General features: G+C 39.0%; 2 protein-coding genes across 4 annotated transcripts in view; one reads left to right on the forward strand and one right to left on the reverse strand.

Annotated features, from left to right (window-relative positions):
- Positions 1-9,059, reverse strand: part of LOC103137362 (rap guanine nucleotide exchange factor 2-like) — an 86,388-nt gene extending 77,329 nt beyond the window's left edge. For all 3 annotated transcript variants that reach the window (XM_016670900.1, XM_016670902.1, XM_016670901.1), the window contains exon 1: positions 8,371-9,059. In XM_016670900.1, the coding sequence (XP_016526386.1) occupies positions 8,371-8,439 (69 nt within the window). In that variant the 5' untranslated portion in view covers positions 8,440-9,059. The remainder of the gene's footprint in view (positions 1-8,370) is intronic.
- A 919-nt stretch (positions 9,060-9,978) lies between these two features.
- Positions 9,979-12,408, forward strand: spmip2 (sperm microtubule inner protein 2). Its single transcript, XM_007551076.2, has 3 exons — positions 9,979-10,314; positions 11,532-11,761; positions 11,985-12,408. The coding sequence occupies exons 1-3, from the start codon at positions 10,251-10,253 to the stop codon at positions 12,045-12,047; spliced, it is 357 nt and encodes a 118-aa protein (XP_007551138.1). The 5' UTR covers positions 9,979-10,250; the 3' UTR covers positions 12,048-12,408.
- The last annotated feature ends 863 nt before the right edge of the window (positions 12,409-13,271 follow it).

The raw sequence follows: 13,271 nt of genomic DNA on the forward strand, positions 1-13,271 counted from the left end.
TTCCCACACAGACAGCTGTGAGCTGCTTGGAGAAGATCTGCAGCTGAGCAGAGACATGCATGCAGGAGCTGCACCAATCTGTTAGCCCTGGCCTCACTCCTCTTTCACTAAATTACTACTAAGATGTGACAAACCTTTGCAAACCAATAAATGATATGCACAACCTAAAATACAATTCTGAAAAATGTACACCCAGAATCCAGTGCTTTTATACAAGCTGCATAAAATGTGGCTGCATGAAAGGCTGGTTAATCGTTTGTGGTGAAGATGCATCAATCAGTTGACCACAGACAGGAAGTGGACAATTTTCCCTCTTTTCATCTAGTGCATCAAAAATAACTTTCACCATTTAAAGTAAACATTTTTTTCTCACTTATGCATCATTTTTCTCAGCATCAGAATCAGCCTGATCGGTGCATCTCTCCTTTTTGGTTTACTTTTTACATAGATAAAAGATCTAACAAGAAAATATATTTTCATTTCACTGATTCTAGATAAGCTTTGTGTACTTAAACATCCTCACCATAAGTACTGCCCTGGATCCTGTCATGCCAAACCAAATATCATTAAGCACCATTTTTCCAAATAGTGTAAACAAGTAGTAACTACATGTAGAACCTGCGTAACGGGATTTAAGAGATCTATAATCAGGCAAATTAATCAGCTCTCCCTCTGATCCATGTCACGCCTGAGCAGTCCACCGTGAGGCAGGATTACAGTGGATTACACAGCAGAGTGGGCCTGTACTGTCTAGGACCAAGGATAACAATAAATTCAATCAAAGAACAATAATACTACCACTACTGATCAAGAGGTGGCTCAAAATAAAATTCAGAGTTCTACTTCAGATTCAGAGGCATAAAGGTGACCTACTATGTTTCCTAAACACGCTAGGATAGATCTATGGGCTAAACAAAAAGAAGCTCATTACATTTTTTGTACAAAATCATTAGATAATGAGATTTTAGTTTGCTCAGTTCTCCTTTCAGAATGAGCTGTTTTAGTGCCCCTGTCACTTAAAATCCTAATAGGCTGGTGTTGGCCACGCCCCCAACTCAATGTTTACACTCGCACAAAAAAATAGCTGTGAACAGATGCGCAGTTATGAAACCATACATCTTTGAAAAGCAGAAGTAGAGCCTTATGCACAACCAACAAAAATGCAACATGTGGTTTCTGGATAGTAAGTTAACAACTAAACTTGCCATTGTACAGCACAAACAACAGTAAAACCAGCTAACCAAACGTGCTGGAGCTCAGCTTGGGTTGCTAGGTGATGGGCTTTGCCAGGCTGTGGTTGCTTGGTAACAGGCTGGACTTTGCTAGGGTTGCTAGGTTGCTGATTTGTAACATTACATTTGGGAGGTTTTTGAAACCACTCATTTTCTAGACATCGGATTTATTACCAAAAAAAAAGTCTGTGTGGTTCTTTTCAGCACTGTGGCTATTTATAGAAACAGTAGAAACCCAAATAGAAGTACAAAACCTGAAAAATGTCAATTGGTCCCCTTTAAATACCAGAACAGCATAAAAAACTGGTGTTTAAGTGATCTTTTCTTGTGGTTGTTAATAAAAATCCAAGGCAAGAGGTCAGGGGTTAGGTTATGTAAAGGCTGTGGTCACTCAGCGGACTGACGGCCGTATCCTCCTGCTGGGAAAGCTGGAGGAATTTACTCTCCAGATATGTTTTGTTTAGTGTGAGAAAAAAACCCCAGAGGAATGTTATTATGGGAACCTAAAATGTACATTTCTAAGTAGAGTGTGTGATTCTGCGGGTTACACTGTGCATAGTGACCCTGAAGCCACGCCTGAAGCTTATCTGGCAGATAAAAAGCACGGGAACAATGTGACCACTGACGGATCATGGAGGAAACCAGTCGAGCTTCAGGCACCTGCACACAAGCTGTGAGCTGCAACAGAATGGTGCAACCAGCTGATCAAAGCAGCCGCTGCATGAGCGCAACCTGCAAAAAGCCCTCATTACACGCAAAGAGCAAAAAGAAAAAGCATTAAGAGCAACCAACACGGGGGGAACTGGACTATGTTGCATTAACTTTCTCTGACCCTCTATTGTTGTATAAGAAACATGAAGTATTTGAAGGAAATCAGACTCTTCTGCAGCATAAACACTTCTCTCCACATGGACCTCCTGAGGAAGCATCCGCCTTAAACACTTTATGTCCGACTTAAAACGAGTCAAGAATTACTAACAGAATAATGAGATGAATAGACTGGAAACTTATAACTAAGGAACTAATTTTTACTGTAACAACAAAGTTATTGAGAGAACATTTTTATATTTTTTTATGCAAAAGGATTAACATGCTAAAACAATAATCCTACAGAGTACCTCAAGTGTGAAGTCATCATGACTCAAGGAGAAATAGCAACTTAATCTTCTCAGATATGTTTCAAGACAACAGTCAGGCAGAGCACACTTTTGGTAGCACTGCTAGGATTCAGGAGGAAAAAAAGAACTGCCAGTTGTGGACCACTGACTGCTCTCTCTGTCTTCATATGTAGGTTTTGGAAGTGAAGGCAAAATTTCTTGCAAATATTTCTACAGTAGCACCACAAAACCTAAAAAACAAAAAAAAAATCACATTCATTTTGAATTGGTCTTGTAGAAAGAAAATAAATACCTTGGTTTGGGTTTTATACCTGGTTTCCAAAACCTGAAAGATTTTGCTGTATTTTTATAGCATCATTTGTGTCGCAGAAGTCAAGATAGACCATTGACTATGAGTTCTTTTTAAGAAAGTCATTTCATTTTTCTTTAAACATTTTAATAAAAAGTAGACTTGTGCATTATAATTCTGAGTTCTTGATTAGAAATCGGTTAAAACCCATTTGATAAGACAATGTATTCAAAAATCAAAATTAAAACATTTATGAAAATGGGATGTAAAATATCTGATCTGTGCAAAACAACTGGCTTGTTTAAGCCAGCTGAAAAATATTAAAATTAATATAGAGTATCAGATGTTGTCATTGCAACAAAACCAATGCTGTTTTTAGCCAACAGAACTTTAGCTGGTTTTTGTACAGGACTTGTAATAAATGAGCTACAGGTCAAACTACAGCGGGTTCAGGTCCATTTGCAGCAACTACAACTGATCTATGTTTCCTTATTAGCTTGCCTCCAGCTCTGCACAAACATTCGTTTGAGTTTCAGCAAAGGAAAACATTTATGGATCGCATATTCCTACTTTAAAGCAGACTTAAAGGACTAATAATGTAATAATTATCAAACAGTATTAGTTTAATTCATTAGATGCTTCCTGAAGAGTCAATCCACTGAGCAGCATCCAGTCCTACTGCAATTACAGAACAAATATTGTTTGAAATAAGCTCGTCTGAAGCTCTGCTCATTTTCTGTTTGGGCATCCCTGATGACTCATGTTTGTTTTTTCCCTTCCTGAAACTTTCCCCCATATTTAGGCTCAGAGGAATACGTCACTGAGACTCGGCAGTGTGTAACTACTTCAGTCTGCACATGCTCTCAACTTTCCACTCAGAAATAACATGTGACATCACTTCAGCTCTACAAACGCCAAGGCAAGTGGCAGCTAAATATACCGGTTGGATCAGACTTTTGGAGAATTAACAAGTCTTTAGTTGCCAGGAAGAAAAATGGACTCTGTTTTTTTTTTTTTTTTACTGCGCTTAAAGAGCCCTGCCCTAGAAACTCAGTCAGGAAGGTTTTCAAACAGATGTTCAGATGATTATGACACCAGAACAAAAATAGGAAGCAACTCACAAAACAAAAAAGAAACTTAAAAAAAAAAAATAAAACAGAAAGGCTGCTTTGGAGCGAAAGCGTTGGAGGCACTCTTCCTGTAAAAGGTTCACAAGACATCCTGGTGCTTTTCCTCTTCCTGACTGTACGGAGCAGGATGCTGTGGAACAACGCCGCCATCAATCATCTCAACCAGCGAAGCGCCTTCGTCATGTACAGGCCTATTTAATAAGAGTTCATTACCTCTTATTAAACATAACTACATTCTGATTACATAATTTATGGCATTTTTAAAGTTATGTGGGATTTTGTTGTTGTTTTTTCGCAAACCGAACAAATAAAGAGAACCCAAAAATAGAAACTAGTTGCTCACTTTCATATCTTTAAAATTATCAGCCAAATGCTTAGAATTTCATTAATAAATTGCAACTTAGCTGCATTAACAATGTCTTAGTTCAGTGTCAAAAGCTGCTATTTTCTTAGATGAAACTTTCCAACTTGTCTTCTTTTTTCCAGTTTGGTCGCAGCGAGCCGCCACTGATCTCCTGCTCTTTCCCCAGAGTATGTGGAAACAATGTAAAGTAGGCGGCGTGTCCCTGCAGCTCTGTGGCCGTGAACCAGGGTCACTGCAGCGGGGGGCGGTTTGTTGTTTGTGCCCTTTGGCTTTGCCACCTGGCTGAAGAAGAGCAGAGATGCCGCTCTTGCATCCAGATATGTCCCCGTTGATAAATAAAGCCAAGCTGTGAACATCTACGGTCCTCCCCCTGCTGAGGGAAAAGCATGATGCTTTATCCCCTCCCCCTCGAAAATTGTGACTTTTTGTTGCATTGAAATAAAAAACAAGATCTTTATAACAAAACTAGTGTTCAGTCTCTGTAAAACAATGCAATAAAAAACAAAACAGTATGTGTTGAGCGGTCGGTCACAAGTGGAAAATCTCATTGTCTCTGAAACAAAGACTGTTGGTTTTGACCTTAAAGACAAACAGACGGGTCGTCAGCAGCCAGTGCACATAAAGTGCAGTAATTTTAAAAGTTTAAAATCTCCATAAGAATGTGTTGTTTGAATGAGCAGACAGAAAATGAACATGTTTTTCAATCAGTTTGCCTTATTTCACACAGTGCAGTTTGATAATGAACTGCAGCAGCTGAAAATAGAACAAATGTTGAATTTTGGTCCCGAATGGGAACCGAGTCAACCAGACTATCAGGTATGAAAACACCCTTAGTTGATTGAGTCTGTGGACCGACAAACCCCAACTAAACTCACTACCAGGTCGCTGCGGAGCTGATGAGGGAATTGATGCTCAAACCAATTTAGAATGTCAGCTCCCTAATTATCTTCTATTTGTTTAAGACAACCAGTAAAAAAAACACACAGTTTTACAGTCTTACATGGAATGAGGCCCCCACGTTTCCTGATGTAAAGGATGTATGAGGTCTTGTGGCAAAAATGCTGAGTTAAAAGTGTCACTTTTATGCCTTTTTATATTGAAGATCTCAAAGGGAACTCAGAATCTGCAGAAAGTGCAGTGACCAGCTGAAGTATTCTAAAAACCGTACATCAGAAATTGACCACAGGTGTAGTCTTTTAAGAACTGCTGCACATCTTTCAGATTTTATTCAAATCTTTCACAGCCAAAAGTCTCAATTTCTCTGCAACATATCAGTAAGTGTAGACACAAAGCAGCCATGAAACCTAAAACCATCACGTCCGGTTTGCGTAATTTGCATTACAACTGACAGAGTAACGCAGAACGCGCAGCAGCGCTCTGCAGAAAAATTATGTCAACCTCCTTTTTCTGTTCTTCCCTCTGTGCCTAAAATATCCAACATCCCACCCTATAATCACAAAAAAGAAAACGGATAAAGTGCGAGAACACAAACTGTCAAGTGGTCAGTTATTTAACCTGCCATGTGACACCAGCGTGAGGCTCGGGGTCAAGCCTCGCTGCGGTGAGTCTTCACAGATAAAGACAGATCCCTGCATCAGTTGGCTAATCCTGACAGAGAGGTCCTGCCAGCACCATTAGGATAAACCCGTTTGAGGCGCTGCAGCCACTCCACACATGAATAACACACAGGAATGAAAAACACTCAACACCAATATAGTGTCAGAATGGCGTGATCTGCAATAACACAAAGATACAGCTGGAAATAACTTGGCTTTCGGCAGAGGCTTTTATTCTGAGGGTGAAAAATTATGTGGATCATAAATGCAAAATGACAAGCATGCAGAGAGCTGCCTTCCTGCAGATTTATTTTCCTTTTTTTCTGTTTTCTTCAGAGACTTCCGCAAATATTTTCTGCATCTTTGCACAACGTGGGTTGTTTAGAGCACAAGTCTTAAATCGCAACATAATGAACTTATACTGCAGACACTCATTTAAATACTAATTTGGTAAAACCAGAAACTGGACAGAAATGGACAAACTGAAAATCAGAAAACATTGACAAATGGATAACTCAACAGAAAAATGTTTGGATGAATGCTAAACTTTATAAAAAGGAGAACTATACAAATATTTGAAATACTCCTTTTTATTTCTATAACCAGAAAGATATTTTAAATCAAATTTCATAATTTTCCAGACTCCATAGAAACCCTGAATTTAAGTGTTTCTCTCAGAATTTTCAAGCAAACATATGTTGACGATTTAACTCCTTCACACATGTGTGGCAGGTAAAGAACCTCTCAAACTGAACTGGCACATCATGCAGAGATAAATCCTCAAAACTTGGCTGCCAGAAAAAAGTTAAATTCTTAAAATATATATATCCAATGCAGCTGACTCCAACATTTCTAACCAAATCTCAGAGTTTCTTATCTTTATTCCACAAGCCGACTGAATGCAAACCCTACTGATCGGCTGTAAATGAAAATATTCTCTGCAGTTGCTTCATCATAAAACTCTAATGGCAGCGATTTCCTTTTCCCCAATCCTCAGTACGCTGGCATCTCTCATCCACTTAATTTACAGCTTGCAAAAAAGCTGTAAATACCATCGGCCTGGGGCAGTTAACAAGCCAGCAAAGACACTGTTATTCACAGAGACGCAAAGGGTTTGCCTCCATCGGTAACCCCCAGTTTAAGTGTTATTGTATTGATTGCCTCTTACGCGAAAGGTCTATGCCAACCAGATGTCATTTTTTACAGCTAGAATACATTTATGTTTGACCTATAATAGAGGTAAATCAGAAAAAAATTAATATTAATGCAAGCTTATGTACGGGTGCCCGGGTAGATCAAAGTCAATGCCCGTAATATCTGCAAGTTCAGGAGCTTCAAGGAGAGGGATCCAAACGTAGACACAGAGATGTGAGAAGAGGAGTAAAGAGCAATGAGTGTCAGAAAAACAAAGCATTGCTTTATTCCAGATCTGAACTATATTACAATATTTTGGAAGAACAATAATATTGGCAAATATTGCAATGACATCATCACTTGTGATTTATCCCCATTTCTTCCTTCCTTCTTTCCATCATTCTGTCATTTAGCATTTTCGTAATGACATTAGTGTCCATTGTGACATCTGCTGCCGTGAGACTAAATTGTGCATCACAATGTAAAATGCATGTTCATAACACTGGGAATTAAGAATGGGTATTTATCATATCGCTTATCATTTATAGTGAAAAACGTATGATAAAACTTTGATCAAATTAAATCAAATTTTAAAAAAAAACACAATATCTAAAAATGTTATTTTTTACCATTTTCTCCGCTTCTTTTGCGTCACAAGAACGTCAATAAAATCAGAAACTTTGAAAATATGATTGAATGCAGTTACTGTGTACAGTACAAATGACACTTCTTGAAGTAAGTGTCTATTTTAAATGGGAATGTTTCTCAAGAACAGAGTTATGGCATAATAAAGGCTGAGCCATCCAGACACAGTAACCTTGCATATCTATATTTTTCGATGGAAATGTAAATAACAAATTACATGCTTCTATTTCTGTGCATCACAACAAATACAAACACAGTAGAGTACACAGCACGCAAAAACTTTTAGTCCAATTGTATGAGCCTGGTGAAGTTTTGTATGTAAACAAAGAAAGGATTCGTGTCTTATGGTGTAAATCGAACAATCTCGCGTTGCTTGCTGTTGTTTCATATTGTGTTGTGACGCTTCGGTCCTTATTCCTAGTCCTAGTGGCTCACTGTCCTGCATGTTCTGCCGCATCTGATTTATATTAAATGGTCATTAAGAGGTTTGTGCAGAATTTGGCATGCTGGGATGCTTTATGGAGGCAGAGGAACATCGAAAACATTAGAGGCCACCATACTGATGCATACCGCATGGGGTGAACTTGAGGGTGCAATGCCTGCACACCGCAGCGACCTAAAACCACGATGCACACGCATGCATGCGGGTTGGATTCCCACGGTCGTTGCAGTTCCTGTTGTAAGTTAAGTGTACCCGATTATCTGAGCTGATAAGGGGCTTAAAGAGGGATGCAGCCGTACCTAGCAGGAACCAACTGCATGGCAACAGTTGCACACAGAAACATTGTTAAACTGTTGCAGATCCGGGCGCTGCAGTGTCGAGATGTTGCAATAGACTTCCAGAAATAAGCAAGACAGATTTAATTTGCAGTACAATGTAGTAAATCCTTTCCCCCACTGACCTGTTGCGTCCGTTCAGACGGATTCATCATCACAGCCTGCCGAAAGCGGTTATCCACATAAGACGCCATTGTCTTGGAAGGCGGCGTGTAGCGCAGTTTCTTATTCTTGAAAATCACTTTATAGGAATCCAGAGGCGATGTATATGCACAGACGTAGGCCTCTGTTTTGTTGTACTTTATTCTTGTTGGCTGTGGTCCGGAGCTGGGAGTGCCCCAAGCCAGGCCACGACTGGAGCCAGACAGCCGAGCGGTCTCCTCGGGGTGTCTGTCCCTCTCTGCTGCCCAACCCGAAACCGGCTGCCAACAGCGGTCCCCGCTGCCACCGACTATTTAAACTTATTTAAATTAAAAAATGTTTCAAACAGTCTCTTTGAGTTATTTTCAAACTGCCAAACCTAAAGTCCCACCGTTGAAGCCAGCGTTACGTGAAGATATTCCTTGTCTCCTCAGCATTCTGCTGGCGACGGGAAGAAATTCCATAAAGGATCCGGTAAACAAAAGGAAAGCTAACGGCTACAAGCTAACCAGACAGCAACAACATGGCGTCCATCACGAAAAGGTCAAAACTCCTTGTGTTCACTGAGAAAACTCATTTTATTCGCGTTTACAGACAACTAAAAGTGAGAAATGGCACACCACCGTTCGCCGTGTTCTGTTGTATGCCACCACCATGGTGACTGACATACGACATCAAGTCCGAAGGAGTTAAGAATACTACTTCCTTGTGCGATTTTCAAAATAAAGTTCTGCAAAAAAAATATAAACGTATTTTTTTTTATAACTGTACTTAAGTTTTCAAGTAAAAAAATAATTAAATATACATTTAATGCTCTCATATAGATTACACGAGACAGAAGCAAGTTAAAACAATGAAATGGAATAGGAACATTTAAAAAAAATTCTGCATGATGTTTCCGTTTGTTCTTTGTTGTTTGCTGGGTTGTTTCAGGCTCTTTTTAGGGATACTGTACTTGTAAAATGTTGTATTGGCACAATGGTCATTTTGTAATTAACTTACCAAACGGAGATATAGAAATAAAACTAGATGTAAAAACTCACAAAAGAAAACTCTGTAATAATTTTCAGTTCGGTTTATTCCCTATTGATATTATTTAGACAGGGAGAAAATTCTGTTTCCTCCAAATCCATCGTCATCTCTATTTGACTTGACAAGGATTTAGTAACATGGAGGAGGCTTATTATGGGCGAGTCCATTCAACAAAGGACTGAGTGAGGGATGTTAATGTGGGAAAGGTAGTGCTTTGGCGCCACCAAGTGACGTTGTCGGAAATTACAGGGCTAAATGTAAAGAACTATGGCATACATAACTCCTCCAAACTCCACGAAAGACTAGGAAGTCCAACACGTTTACTGTAACATATAAATTAAATGATTTAAATACAATTAAGTAAAATGCCAAAACACAAATGAATCATTAAAAGCTCACATTTAGGAATGTATATTTATTAAAAAGAAACCCCAGGTTAGATAAGTTTTCCAGCCAATCAAAATTAGACATCTTCACACTTTAACTTTCTTTTCGGAAGTTTAAAGGTCGTAAATATGTTTACCTTTCAAAAACTACTTCTTTTGAATGGTGTACAATAGTTAAGTATGTATGAGACTGTCTGAGGTGCCTCTCTCTCCACATGCAAATCTATTTGTATGAATAATATTACAGATATTTAGAAAAGGGCATAGCTGAGTAGATAATGTAGGTTTCCTGGTTGTAGAGTGTAATTAGGCCGCAGGCAGTGGCACCATGACAACCGCTGGTTGTATTACAACCAGGCATAACCCCATGGACAGCACTGTTGGGTTCATGTTGTCAGTTGATCAGGGGGATTAGAAAGCTCTTTCTAAGCTCCAGTAAGTTAGAAATGATGCAGAACAGTAACAAAAACTCAGGTGAGATACGGTATGGGCAGAGGATCCTTTTCACAGGTAGGAAAATCTAAATCACAATGTGCCTTTGTTGTGTTTCCTTCAGCTGGGACTCTAAAAAGCTAAAAATTAAATTAAAGCAATTCTGATGTAGCTGTCAGATGACACAGTCTAATAAATTAATAAATAACATGGATTTTAAGCACTCAAATGATTGAAAGGAAGTTTTAAAGGACAGTTTACAAACTGAGTAATACAAAATGTAGTGTTAATGCAGTCTTTAAAAAATAATGCCAACCTCAAGCCAATCACAGGTTGGTCCACCCTCAGTGTTTTAAACCACTGTGAAGGAATTATGGCCTTCTCTTCTACACAGAATTGTCTTAATTCAGCAACTTTGGAGGATTTTCAAGAATGAAAATTTCATTTTGTTTCGCTTTCTTAATGTTGAACCATAAACTCTGAGATTAAATGGGGCAAGTAAAGCCTGTAGTTATCCAGATGTTCTACAACTTGGAGCTCTGGACTTCTGATAGCTTTGGCCAAAATGATAAGGAAGAAGTGTTTTCCTAAGCTGATAAAACTGAATATATTTAGCAGGGCAATTTTAGTTTGTTTGTTTGTTTGTTTGTTTGTTTGTTTGTTTGTTTGTTTGTTTGTTTGTTTGTTTGTTTGTTTGTTTGTTTGTTTTATATGCAATCTCTGATTGTGGTTTCTACAACAGAATTCAGCAAGTGATGCAAAGATTATATTTTTGTTTCCTCAATGTATTTGTATAAGATTTCAGAGTGTGTGCTTTTTTAGACAACGTACATGCATATAAAAGTCAAGAAAATATGTTTGTCACCTTTTGTAAAAGTTTTATATTTTGAACAACCTAAAAACAAAAACATGGCTCTGCTCCTTTGATTTAGCAATTGTTTTTTTTAATTGGTCCTTATTAAACAAATTTAATTTACCTCAGACAAATTTTGATTAGGAGGACTGGGTGACAGCAGCGGTTGATGGTCCCTGTTCTGGGGTATTTTGTGACCTGGATGAGTTGTTGATGCATTCTTGGAGTGATTTTTTCATAATTTATTCATGATTTAGCAAAGGGTGCAATTATACTATTACGTAGAGGCATGCTTTTGTTGCCTTTAATAATGAAATCATTTGAAGTCTTATAGCTAATCTGCCTGTTTGTCCCATTCAGCTTAATGCAACCACAGGCACCATTGATCACAAATCACAAGTAGGACGCAATTTCATTCCTCACAACTTCGAACTCTCTCCAGGTCCAGGTGGAATTGGAGACTACAGACCAAGATCGAATTATTTCCCCCTCTACATTGGTGTGGGTGCCACTTCTCCCGAGGCCACCAGTGATCTAAGTTATTTATGCCGAGCTGCTCCTGACGCTCCACCGCCTGTGCCCAGGCAGAGCTTTGTGGGTGAGGTGGGCTGGGGATGGCAGTATAACCAGCTGTTGAATGGAGACAGGCTCCTCAGCAACATGCAAATTAAGGTATAAACATGACCTTGTGGAGCTGATTCTAATGAGAAGGTTGAGGCATAAACTTTGATGTGGAAAAAAAAAATACTCAGCTTTATTGTGAGGAACAGACGGAGATAATGAAATATGAATTTATTTTCTCTATAACAAGGCAGGACTGGCACATGGATTATTTATCAAGTCTGGATCCTGATCCAAGATAATTAAAACTTCACTTTGTTTTATTTTTTGACAGAAAACTGACATTAGGCAAACACTGGAGGACAGAGTCACTCAGAAGTTTCAGATGGACCAGTAGGTCCCAATTTGTCCATTTGAAACACATAAACATGATATATGTACATGATGTTTGAACAGTGTTGAGCTAGCTGGATTGCATGTTACCTGCTTCCTCATCCATAATGCAACATGTCCACTTTAATGAGAACACACAGCGCCTCAAGCCATGGACACGAAATCAGCCAGAACGAACTTGGACACCCAGCCGCCAAACCGTCTGGAGAGTTTATTTACATTTTACATTTTTCATATTACAAAAAAATATTCATGAAATGCAATGGCATTTATGTTTTGTATGTTGGGAGGCATAACTTGAAGAGATTCTACTCGAGTAATGATGGAATAGTACAGGTATATCACAATAAATTAAAATAACATTGAAAAGTTAACTTTTTATTAACTTTTTATTAGTAATTCAAGTTAAAAAAGAACTGTTAATAAATAATAAAGATTCAATGTGTTGGCTCATAGCTAATAAAATAAAATTTCCCTAAAATTTGAATAGTACAAACAAAACATATTAGTAATACTGCAATAGCTATAATGTTATAATAGCAGCCAGCATGCCTAGGTGGGACCCATGTAGGGGAAAGGAGGGTTGATATATGGGTCCCATATGGGTTTGTCCGCGGGTTCCACAATGGCCCCACATGGGTTTGCCCATGTAGGGCCACAGCCCACAGGGGCGCTACATGGGCCCTAAATGGACAAACCAATGTGGGCCACCACCATATAGGGCCCATGCAGGGCCCATGTGGGCTCTGGCCCTACATGGGCAAACCCATGTGGGGCCATCATGGAACCCGCGGACAAACCCATATGGGACCCATATAGTCTGCCCTCCTTTTCCCCACATGGGGCCCACCTAGGCATGCTGGCAGGGAGAGCTGACTTTACAGTTGTTCTGGAGACCGTCATTGACACACTCCCCAAGAAAGTCATCTTTAAAGAAGCTGGCTTTTTGATTAGAATGTTGTAACTAAGCATGTTCATGGAAAATTGAGTGGAAGGAAAATATGTAAAGCACAAACAACACAGAAAACCTTGAGAAGATTATAAAGTACATCAGGTTAAATAGGTCCAAGCTTTAAGGAGATGCTGACTTCATGAGAAACCTTGGCACCTGCTCAGATTACCAGAAGTACTGTTATCTGCTTCTGTTGCCATGGTATCACTGGATTTGATTGGCCAACAAACCCACAAAAGATCTATGGAGTATTGTGAGAAGGAAGTTGAGACCAGA

Source organism: Poecilia formosa, unplaced genomic scaffold (genome assembly GCF_000485575.1).
Source record: "Poecilia formosa unplaced genomic scaffold, Poecilia_formosa-5.1.2 Scaffold39, whole genome shotgun sequence".
Taxonomy (NCBI): domain Eukaryota; kingdom Metazoa; phylum Chordata; class Actinopteri; order Cyprinodontiformes; family Poeciliidae; genus Poecilia; species Poecilia formosa.